Source organism: Montipora foliosa, chromosome 3 (genome assembly GCF_036669935.1).
Source record: "Montipora foliosa isolate CH-2021 chromosome 3, ASM3666993v2, whole genome shotgun sequence".
Lineage (NCBI taxonomy): Eukaryota > Metazoa > Cnidaria > Anthozoa > Scleractinia > Acroporidae > Montipora > Montipora foliosa.
This window is the reverse complement of record NC_090871.1, coordinates 3663518-3676017: the sequence shown is the minus strand read 5'-3', so window position 1 is coordinate 3676017 and position 12500 is coordinate 3663518. Positions and strand designations below refer to the sequence as shown.

The window sequence follows — 12500 nt, the reverse complement described above, 5'->3', positions numbered from 1 at the left end:
TTCCAAAAAAGATGACTAATTGGCTCTGTTGTACTCGATCACGGTTAATTATCTTTTGAATTTGGAGCACAAGAGTGAGGGAAGAAGAATATTCAAAGATCAGAATAAGGTGTATACAACACAGGTATATTCCTTTTTGTATACAGTTCAGTCAAATAGAAAAAAAAAGTGACTTACTAAACACTCAACTCCTTGACAGTCATTGATGTTTGTCTCACAGTGGCGGCCGGTATATCCCATAATGCACTGGCAACTGTAACCATCGATTGCATCCTGACAGCTGCCTCCATTCTGACAAACTGGACAATTACTAATGTCTGGACAAATACCACTGTTGTCACACTCTAAAAAGTGACGAAAACCGATAAATTTGTAAAAACTATGCATAGTACCGGAAGTCACCAATTCTTGTAACGTCAATATTCTCGGTGAAACATGGTCATGGTGGAGTAGTGATGATTGGAAACTTAATTTTTATATTGTAAGGTGTTAAAACTGTTAATTATGATATTATCTGTGCTGTCCAAAATTTTAAAATTAATCAGTACTAGTCGCTTTTGATGGCCACTGTTTGATTGTTAAATTAATGATCTCTAGCTATGTAAATTTCTCTGTCATAACTTTTGTGTTTGTGTGTGAGCATGATTATTGAATTTAAAGTTGTATTATTGTTATCCACCTGGATAATCCTAGGTGTTTTGGGGGCAAACAATGTCAAATATGTTTAAATCATAAATAAAGTCTTCTTGCCTTAAGGAAGGGGAACGTAAGAACACAATGCAATGCGCTTTAGGCGTTCTAGTTTAACGGGATGCGGAGTGTAGTATGGACGGAGCAACACTGAAAAAAGGCGGCAACATGGGGGAGTTGGGAGTCAAAGTAATGAGAAACGAGAGAGCAGCGTTTAAGAGATTGTCTCTCAGGTCAAACGTCAATCCCTCTGTTTCATAATGCCCACGGTCTCATACCTGCAAAATACACAGATAATGATTGTCCAATGAAGTGAAGCGGGCGAAGGATATCAAGACAGCTGATCTGGATTGCCAGACTGCCATTCGTGTTTGCGATAACGCTGGAATTCACGCGAACCTTGGTAAGAAGTCTGAATTGCTTGTCAAGTCGAAATATTGCCGTGACATTATTCTGAATCTGAATGAGGATCTCGTTGTCTTCAGGGTTGTTTATATTGCATTCGTAATCGAACTGTCTTCCGTTCAAAGGGCAGCAATGTTGTTTGGAGCAATTTAAAAACGGTGAAGATGAATCATCAATGATCACTTGTCCCACCAAACTGTCTTCCGGTTGGTTTTTGTAAACAGCGTTAGGATTTAAACAAATGTTTACTGAATTAGGCCTGTCATCTGGAAAGAAAGGGGAAGATGTACTTTTGAACAGCACTGTAATTAAGGTTAAATCGAATGGAAACATCTTATAAAACGGCTATGACTGGAAAGGATATTCCAAAATAACGTGAGACACTTCTTGACACATATACAGATGTAATATTTGGTGATGTTACGTGGCAATACCCGACAACGTCAGTGTTTACCCGCTTTGGCAGATAAACAACACTCTGTTGAGGGCAGAGAATAACTACTGGGTTAGGCACTGATCTCAAGTGATTAGGTCTAAGCGCCGACTAGAAATGGTTAGCGCATTGTTTTGGTGACACCATATTTAAACTTAGTAAAACTTTATTAAGATCGTTTGGTGATTTATATGAACAAAACAAAGTGTCCTTATTTTGGAGTATCTATTCTAGTCACAACCCTGATACAACCCACCCCACCCCACCAAAATATTGATATCTTTAAATACTGAAATGACTGACTGGGGAGATGTGCAGGGAAAAAGGTTTCCGGGGAGCCAACGGATGTATAGGCAAGTTAGACAAGAATGCCTTAGCATTTATAAGCCCACTGTTGGCACACGAAGGAAAATCATGGCACATGCAGGAAACGGAGGCTTGGTTTGAATTGAACTAAAGGTCCCACGATGGCAGAGGGTGTGTTGACAAGTTTGCCTAACGCAATGATTGTCTATGTACTGAAATGGGTTTAGAGTACTGTGGGAAGCTGAAAGCAAAACACTGGGCGTTAAGGGAAAAGGAATTTCCTACTCACCCACAACTGTTATATAGAACGACTCCGTGAAGAGACTGCCAAAACTGCCTCTACTTATAACTGTTACTGAAATTACAAAATCATCAGAACGCGAGAATTGAAAGTCCAGGCCCTCCTTTCTAACAACGATAAGTTTGTTGCCACTTATGATAAAAGGTCGCTCAGCCTCCTCAACAAGCTCGTAGGTGAATGTTTCTTCTGGATTCGGGGAATCGGTTGAAAAAGTGCTAACCACTGAACCATTTTCCGCTGTAACAGAAACAGAACTTGACCCAAGGCGAATCCCATGCGATTGCTGGTGTTCTGCGAAGTAAGACAAAGAGAGAAATACATGACAAACAATTATGAGTACAGTTTTGCAGTACCCTGTGTGGCAGCAGTTTCCTTGATTTCCTGTCTAGCGAGAAGGAAAGGAATCATGTGCATGAATCTCCCCGATGTCGCCCAAAACTTTCGACAGATAACTCTTTAAAAAACCGCCATAACCAGTTTGAATTTTAACGCTTGCCCAATGGCAGAAGAGTGCAAGTGACGTCGCAATGACGTCACGTTACGCATGCGTGAGATCCATGCAGCGGTTTTAGAGAGGGAAATTACTTAATTGACCACCCCCAATAGGGGCTTTTCAGGGCCAATGAAACACAATCAATGAAACGACAGAACAGAACAACAACAACAACGTTTGTTAGGAATCCCAACTGGCCGGAGGCAAACCAGATGGCTATTTACAAATGCAGCAGAGAAGTTCAAAGAGTGGTCAGAACTAGTCTTGAACCCTGGAGCTCCGGATCTCAAGGCAGGAGTCCAAACCACTAAGCCGCACTGCCTCCTGTGGCTTACAAATTCCGAACGAACACAAGAACAGCGGAGAGTTTGAAGGAAATAAGTTTGTATTTCCCTTTGTTTTTAACAAGAAAATGAACATCATTCCAAAGAACTACAAACTCTGTTCTTTTGTTCTTGCACAATTCGAAGTTAGCTTTACTCTCGTGGGGTTTTTGATTATAACTAACAAGAGTAGATTAATGAGGCCAATATAATTTAGGCAAAGTTAGAACCTATCCAATGCAGAGGGGGAACTCCAGGGAAGTTTGCAAGGGCATTGTGGTGTGCTCTGGCTGGAGTTGCCTTTTTGTTTGCTTGCTTCTTTTTGGTCTCTGGATCCCATATTTTTGGCATTTCACACACTGATTTTTTTCTCAGTGATGTGTGTTGACAGGTGCCTGGGAGGTGGACTGTGGCTTGGTTGCCACGGTGACATCCTTGCTCTTGGGGAGAGTGCCGCCTCCTCTCTTTCTACATGTACCTTTTAAAACCTAACTAATGCAGCAATACAGCACAGCACGAACCCTCCAATAAATTGGCATAGTGTTTTACTGACTGCAAGTGTACAAAGGTTATATTAAACTTGCTATAGTCCAAGCTTCTTAGGGTGCTACTGACATGAAAAGACCCCTTTAAAGCATAGTTTTTTTTTTATATGGGGATATTTGTTTAACACGTTTGAGGAGGTCTGTATCAGGAAAAAGCATGCCTCGGATCTTTGTGCCTCTAGTGGTGCTCGAGATGTGTAAACGAATACATGTAGTTCAAAACTGTTTCATACCTGATACAATGATAGTGCAAGTAAAGATGGCCGAGAGAGGCGTGCTGATCATGTATTTGTAACCTCTAGATGAAAAACTTGCAACAATAACACCATCATCCTCAACTTTCACATTTATGGTCATGTTCCCAGCCTGCGATATATCCTGCAAAAGGAAAAAAATCCATAGCTGTTAAAAGAGTAACTCCACCAACTTTGTCACTGTCTGACTGACAGCCTGGATCAAACTGCCAGGTTTGGTGAACGATTTCCTGGCTGGTTGATTGTATTGGGATGATCGGCCAAAGGACTGGGGGACTGAATGAGTGACTGATTGGGTCAGTTGATCAATCAATAATAATATTATTATTTAATGACTCTCAAAGGTTGGGGGTTCATGAACACTTAAGGTTGCCAGCTACAATGATACTCAAACACACTTTGATCCACACCTCTGCAATGTAAAGGTCTGGAATTTAATTGCAGTCTTTGTTCATAGGAAACGTTCTTCAAGTTAGGACAGTCATGAAAAACTCATGCTTATTATAATTTTTTCCAAAAGCAGTGCCATATTTTAAAACTCAATTGCAGGTTCCCCTCCCCTTCAAATACAATGTTGAAAGTAAGAAAAAACCTACCGGAGCATGTTTACAACATTGTGGGTGGGGTGGGGAGAGGGGCTGCACATGTGAAGTTTGAATCTAGTGCAACTGTCCATGAGCGTAGTCTATCTCCTGTGAAATGACTGGTTAGATACTTCTTGACTCTTACAACATCCATAAACACTTCAGTAAGATAAAAAACTTGATAATTTAGGGTCCCATATTAAGGTCTTAGCATCAACTGTCTATTACAAGAATAAAAATAGCTTTAATGTTTAGGTGAGGTTTATCCCAACTGCTCATGTTTACTTATCAAAAAAAAAAAAACAGTACATTTAAGGCAACTATAGAAAACAGGGCCATTTTTGAAGCAGTATCACTGCAGCAGCTCTGTGGCTCGCCAGACAAAGTTCAATATTTAAGAAAGGAAGTGAAATTCAATGTTTAAAGATTAGAATGATTAAGATATATATTTGAGTGGCTCAGCAGCTCTTTGGCTCGTAAGTGAAGTTCATTCTTTAAGAACAGGTAAGGGGTATCTTTGGGTTGCTCAATGGCTCGTCAGTTGGCTGCCAAGCCACTGAAAATTTAAAGTACTTGTTTCAAAAAGGACCCTGTGTGCTATAGTTTAGCCCAGATGTCCTGTAATACCACACATAATTTTGAAGTTAAAGAGATTAGGGCAAACAGAGACACTTCGCAATACTCTCCACATCCATGTACATTTCTGGACATATCAACTGCATTTTGCTAGATTACCACCTTACCCCAGATTTGTAAAGATTGTTTCCCATTATTCTGAAAGGCCAGGGATTATGCTGCGCTGGACTCAGTGAATAAAGCAATCGTTGTTTATTCTTGACAACCACAGTGGTGTTATCTGAATCACGGTTAAAGGTATTTTCATTGTCAGGATCTCTACCATTGAAATTTGCAATAATGGCACCATTTGATGCCAGGGTGCCCGTGATAATAGGTGCATCGCATAACCCTGATGGAATTTCATTCACATCTGAAATAAAACATTACATAAAAATTATTAGTGAATGGGATGGGCCATTCTGGAGTTTCAAATTTGAACCAATGTATAAATTGACACCATCACATGAAAGATAACATTGAAATTGGCCATCTGTCCAAGCTTGATGCTTTTAGGTAGAAAAGAGACCAAGTTACGGACTTCAAACATAGTTAAATATCCATACAAATGCCTCTAATTTTGAGGCTGCACCCCACAAAACAATATACATGTAATTTTATCAAATTTGGGACAACTGGAAACTTCTGTCATGGACCTACTATTTGGAAATAGATGAGGTAAATCACTTTGCCCATTTTTATTCTGTCAATATTACAGAAATTGTAAAAAAATTGATCCTTTCATAATTTTAAGAGCTTCATTCAGAAGTAACTACCAAGAAAGCTGGTGCAACTATTCAAGGAGTTATAAATGTCGAAGTCAGAAGACTTTGCTGCACTGATGATAACATTATATTGGCAATGGATATTCATTCAATTTATTTTTTACCTCAGAAACACAAAATTATAGCACTCAGTTCAAGTGCTTTACTACTTCAGAAGTCTTAAAATCAAATAAAAATAATTACTATAAATTATAACATTATTATAGCAGATCATATCAAATGTTGAGAACCAAAAACTCAAGTACTAGCAGGGAATCTAAATTCCTGGTAGGGAACCCATTTAAAGCAGCCCATTCTAGGAATCAGACACTTCTTGAGGGCAAGAACTCATACCACTGCATCATTCCTGTTCCCTCTTGACTCTTACCTTTCACAATCATCGTAAATAACTGAGACTTAGACAAACTTCCTTCTGCAACAACATCACTGCAGTTAATCACAATATTTATACTGTGCTGAGCTTCAAAATTCAAGCCATTTAATGTTTTGAGATTAAGAGAAGTATCCACTGCAAAGAAATGACTTGGTACAAGTCGCTCAGTTCTCAAAACAGTGTCAACAACTTGATTATGTACAGTACATCGATGCTGCTGTCCAGCATCTGGATCCAGTACTGTCAGTTGACCAACCACTGTGTCAGCCTCATTCTCAGAAATGGATACAGCATTCAGCAGGACTGCTGATGGTTGCTCATTCACATCTATGAAAAAAGTAAATAAAAACTGGCTAGTAAAAAAAGGCCTCAGCTTATATGGGTTTTCAATAGTCATGAGTTAAAGTTTTGGCACTTCCATCTGGATCTTTCCAATACAACACTGATCGCCTCTTTAGTCAGTAATAATGACCTTTATCTAAAGAATAGAGGGAGACACAAAACAACATTTACTGTTATAGTTCTACAAAACAAGGCTTAAGTTAGGCTAGTTACTATTTAACATGGAACGACCTAAAACCACCTAAACCAGTCCCTACAACCAACTACAACCACCTCAAAAACTTCAACAACAACCTACAATCATGGCTAAAACTAGGGGAAGAAAAATCGATATTGAAAAAAAATATATTTTTTTTCGCAGTTGTTATCAGGGCAATGGGTACATTCAATCAACCAAATAAAAAATCTGTCATTAATTTATACACTTTAAGTGTGATCTGTGTGATGCAGATTATGTTGCCTTTACAAGCCAACACCTGAATCAACGTGTGTATGAACACAAACGATCGGTAATCGACAAACATGTAACGGAACAACATGGAAACGAGTCACATAAAATCACAAAGAACTAATCCTGTGCATGCTCAAACAAATTTGATTGCTAAATGACTTTTATCTTGGACCTATAAGCTTAATTTAAGTCAAAATTAACAGAGTGATTCCCTCCGTGCAATGCTGTTTGCTTAACATTTCTAATTAATTTTTGTAGCTTTCATTCTCTTCACCTCTTATTTGTACTTTATTTTAGCCTTCTGTTTAAGCAATAGAGGACTTTTTCCATGTTTCCATAGCCTCATCTAAACATGAGGGGAAGTTGGGAGAATTCGAGACAGTTATGCAAACACCAGACAGAGTTGAGGGTTTGCATAACTGTCTCGAATTCTCCCAACTCTCCCTCGTGTTTAAGTGAGGCTATGGAAACACGGAAAAAAGTCCTCTATTGCTTTTATAAAATAACTATTTTTCAAAGATAATTCAACAAATGAAGGAAAATGCTATTTTTTTTACTTTTTGATTAAAACAGATTTTCTTGACATATGCTCATACATGTATTTCCTACCAACCAATCAAAACTTGCATCTGACAATACATACATGTAACCAATCAAAATTTGTGTGATGTCACAGCCCTGTTTCCATACTCTCATCTGAACACAGCTATTGACCAATGAGAGTGTGCGTACTATCCTAATTATTTCATAATATTTCTTATTGTTCTTAATAATGTAAATATTTAGCTTTCTGTACCTTTCATTCCATGATTGTTTTAGAAATAATTTTTGTATATAATGAGAAATTTTTATCCATGAACTTGAACCTGAAAATGACCAAAGAATGGTCGAAAAATTGTTCTTTTTTATCACTCGTTTTTATAACTAACTAAACATGTTACTTATTAATTTTCTCCTTTACACTCAACGTTTAATGAGTTGGATACTTAACTTACCTTTCACACTGATGGTGAAAGTCTTCCAAATGAACATCCCATTTCCATCAGAACAGTTTAATGTTATACTGATTTGTTGGGGAGACTGTAAAGATTCATAATCTGTCATAGTTGGTCCTACAACCAAATTTGCACCCACAACTTTGACACGACCACCAGCACTGTCCAAGAGAGTACAGGATGGAAGATCATTGTCTTGATCCACAAGGATTATTGGACTTATAAGAACTTGTTCAGCACTGTTCTCCTTAAAGTATGGCACGGGGAGTGTTATATTTGTGGGTGGATCATTCACATCTGTTAAATCAAACACAGGATGAAAATTAAAATTAATAATATTATAAAGATGCTCCTAAATTAGGAACAAATCCAGCTTAAGTAACTAGTTTTGTGCTCAAGAAGACCTCAAGAGCACTGGACAACAATACATTGATGTTAACAGGAGTGCTTTCAAAGATGCCGAAGGTCATGGAAGTAATTAACCCACTTGGAAGAATTATCTCGAATCAAGCAGAGGATAAAATTCTACAGTGCTGGATTGCAAGAAGAAAGCTCAATGATGGTTAAGGTGGCTCAAACCAGTTTCAACACTTTCAAGAGACCTTGTTATTAGAAAGATTTCAAGACTACTACACTTTATCACACAACAGCAATGTTGTGGTATCATGTGAAACATCAATTATTGCTGAACAAGATGAAGTCATTTTTGCCATGTAACATGCTACCATGCCAACAGGAAAATTAACCTTGCAAAAACACCCTAAATTTTGGCTTTAGTTGCTCATTATAATCAGAAAAACGGTGACCCCAATTTTTTATTCCGCAAAAGTAATTAGCAAGTGAAGATGAAACTCTCTGCAAAGTTTAATAAAATTCTGTGGAGCGGATTCAAAGCTACCTTAAATTTTCAATTATTTAAGGTGGCTCTGAATCCGCTCCACATAATTTTTTGATTTTTGCAGAAAGCTTCATTCTGGCATGTAAAATAATACATTTTAGAAATAAAAAATGGGGTTCACCGACTTCATTTTTGATATGAGCAGCTAAAGCCAAAATATGAGCTGTGTTTGCAGGGCTTTCCTGTTGCCACAGTAACTTTTCACATCTCAAAAATGACGCAATTTATTTTCAGCAACAATTGGTGTTTGATATGGCACCATAACAATGCTGTTAAGTGATAAAGTGTTGTAGTGTTAATACTTACAATAAGAACGTTTCCTTCAAGTGTTGAAACTGGTTTGAGCCACCCTAAGTAGATTGATCTGGCCTTGTCCAAAGGAGACCCTAGTAAGAAGGGTCTAATTGTTTTAGTATCACCCAACTAGTCAGACAATAACAAAGTTAGCAAATGCAAGTTGAAGAAATACTTCTTTGGGAATAAAACGAAAGAAAGCGTCACGCTTTTTGCTACTCTAGGACTATTACTAATAGTCCTCCAGTAGCGTAGCCAATCAAAATGTAACATTTGCATGAGTCCACTAGTTGGGTGATACTAATATGTGATACTTAGCAGACATGTAAAAACATCACCCACTGAGACTTAATAGATTTTACTCATTGACAGTCTGACGCCAGATGATTTTACTTGTCAATGGGTGGGTGGTTCAGGAGTCAACGGGTAAAACAAAGAAAACAAGATGACAATGAACAGCAGCAGTTCCACAAAATGAGCAGACACCTTTGTAGAACAAGACATGAAAGCCTTTAATGTTGACAGTATGTATGCAATAACTATGCTATAAACAATGTTTTAGTTTTTTTTTATTGCTTGTGACACTCTTCCCTCCCCACCCCACTTCACCCAAACTCATAGGACATTGTTGTAAAGGATATGTATAAAAGCTTGCAACAATTCAGAAACTACTCAGCAACCACATTGTTCAATAACTATTTACCCATATCAATAATGATTTCTTGATTATTCTTCTTTCACATGACGCAATCTCGGCTACCCTGCTACTGGTGATTGTGCGGAATTCCAGTTTGTTGACAGGTGTGTTTGTCTTTCTAGAAAGTCCCTGCTTTTGGGGCCCCCGTAACTTACATGGATGATCTTTACTTGGTTTGTGTAAAGATAAAACGCAACGAGAACAGTCGTGTCTTCTGCAGAACAGATTTACAGATAAACTAATTTCTGCGGTTGGGAACGAATTTGCTGCAGAGTTTTAAACGTTTGTTTCATCGCCTCTTGAAAAATAATAATAATAATAATAATAATAATAATAATAGAAACGTTCTTGGTGCGCATTTAAAAAATCTCAATGCGCTTACAATAAATAATAACAATAATAACAATAGCAAATTAGTAATAACCACACTAATTAAAAATTAAAACACTTAAGCTACAAAGGTATCATTGGTCATCAAGGAGGTGGCGACGAAAAAGGTAAGTTTTAAGCGCCGTTTTAAAAGTTGACAGAGACGAGGCTGACTTAATATGCTCAGGTATAGAGTTCCACAGTTTAGGAGCAGCGAAGGCAAACGCCCTCTCACCATAGTAGAGGGTATTAGGGCGGTACGAGTTTTGAAGTAAGGATTGCTTGGAGGAGCAAAGTGTCCGTGAAGGATTCCGAAACTTGAGTAGCTCACGGAGGTAAGATGGACCTTGATTGTGGAGACACTTAAACGTAAGAAGCAGGATCTTAAATTCCAGTCTGGCAGGTATAGGCAACCAGTGGAGATCCCTCAAAATAGGGGTCATATGGTCAGATCGACGAGCTCCTACAATCAGCCTAGCTGCAGTATTCTGAACTCTTTGTAGCTTAGCGAGTTCGTAAGAGGGCAGACCATATAGGAGACTGTTACAATAGTCTAGATGCGAAATAACAAGTGCATTTACCAATCGCTTAAGTGGGTCCAGAGGTAGATACTTCCGAATGCGGCCAATAGACTTAATGAAGAAGATAGCTTTTTTACAAAGATCATTGATATGGCTGGATAAGGTGAAATTAGCATCCATGATAACACCAAGGTTTCGGGTCTTTGATGTAATGTCCACAGGGACTCCAGCAACCATGAACTGAGGTCCTAGTGAGGGATTTTTCACAAATCGAGATGTTAAACGCAAGACCTCTGTTTTTCCACGATTAGTCTGTAGCCTATTACATGTATTCCAGTCAAAGACAGCTTTAATACAAGTAGACAGAGAGTCAATAGCCAATTCAGGTGTTGATGGTTTCACTGCGATATAAAGCTGCGTATCATCAGCGTAAAACATACATTGAAGATTGAAGGTTGCTATAACGTCTTGGAGTGGAGCTATGTATAGTGTAAATAGTAATGGTCCCAAAATGGATCCTTGTGGTACACCATAGTGAAGGTTTCTAGGTCAAGAAGAAGATCCAGCAATATTTACTCTTTGTGTGCGTCCTCAAAGGTAAGAAGTGAACCAATTCAAAGCGATTCCTTTAAATCCGAAGTACAAATGGAGACGGGATAGTAATATATCATGGTCTAGGGTGTCAAATGCTGCCGAAAGATCGAGGAATATTAAAATGACATCATTGCGAGAATCAAGAGCCTTCAAAATGTCATTAGTGACTCGTAGAAGTGCAGTCTCGGTGGAATGGTGTGCACGGTAAGCTGACTGAAGTGACGGAAATAAGGCATTATTGTTGAGGTAGCTGTAGGTCTGGATGGCAACAGACTTTTCTATGACTTTACTCATGAACTAGATGTTTGCAAGAGGTTGATAATTCTGATAAATTTCCGAATCAAGGTCTGGTTTCTTAAGTTTCGGACGAACGATCGACGTCTTGAGTGAAGTCGGAAACTCACCAGAGGCCAGTGATGCACTCACGATCCTAGCAATAATAGGCGCTAGCTCAAGCACATGCTGCTTCAGTACAGATGTAGGGATTGGGTCGAGATCACAAGTCTTAGGGGTGAGTGAACCCAAGACTCCTACGATATACGCGCGAGAAGGTATCTCAAAATCCGTAAAGTGACACGAAAGCTCCCTGCCCTCCACAAAGGCTGCCTCGGTGTTGTTAAGACCAGTGCGGATATCAGAGATCTTGTTGATGAAAAAGTCATTAAAGTCTTCAGCAAGTTGTTGAGATGACTGATGCGAAGGCAAAGCCAAGGGTTTAAGGTTGAACATATTATTAATGAGACGAAAAAGCTGATTCTGATCAGAATTCTGTATTTTTGTCCGGTAATAATCAGTCTTGGTTTTCTCTAAAAGATTATTGTATTTCTGAGTTTGTTCATGAAAATTTTCCATATCAACAGTCAGACCAGACTTTCTATAGCGACGCTCAAGACGACGCTTCTCGCGCTTTTCATGGCGAAGTTGATCATTGTACCACTTCGCCAAACGACGGTGTTTAATAGTTATCAACAATTTTCAACAATATCAACAATATCAAAAATTTTCGCATAGGGGTCCTTGGTCCGCGACTTATACAACTTACGACCGCAGAGAAATTAAATCTCGCAAAGCAGATAAAGAAAACCTTCGATAAATGGAAAAGGTCTTTGCTTTGACTGAATATTTTCAAAATCTTGTTTGTATATGTTTACAAACTGGTTACCTTCTTTTGTATATCTAGAATACCTAGCTTGTGTTGGGTGATCCCCTAGATGGTCAACAGAAAATAAAAG

General features: G+C 38.5%; 1 protein-coding gene across 1 annotated transcript in view; it reads right to left on the bottom strand.

Annotated features, from left to right (window-relative positions):
* The window catches only part of LOC137996495 (protocadherin Fat 4-like), a 40640-nt gene that overhangs the window by 11430 nt on the left and 16710 nt on the right, over positions 1-12500 (bottom strand). The window contains exons 6-12 of the mRNA XM_068841933.1: positions 7896-8192; positions 6102-6434; positions 5078-5322; positions 3730-3874; positions 2124-2426; positions 969-1361; positions 178-344 (exon numbers count right to left, since the gene is read on the bottom strand). Of these exons, the coding sequence (XP_068698034.1) occupies positions 178-344; positions 969-1361; positions 2124-2426; positions 3730-3874; positions 5078-5322; positions 6102-6434; positions 7896-8192 (1883 nt within the window). The remainder of the gene's footprint in view (positions 1-177; positions 345-968; positions 1362-2123; positions 2427-3729; positions 3875-5077; positions 5323-6101; positions 6435-7895; positions 8193-12500) is intronic.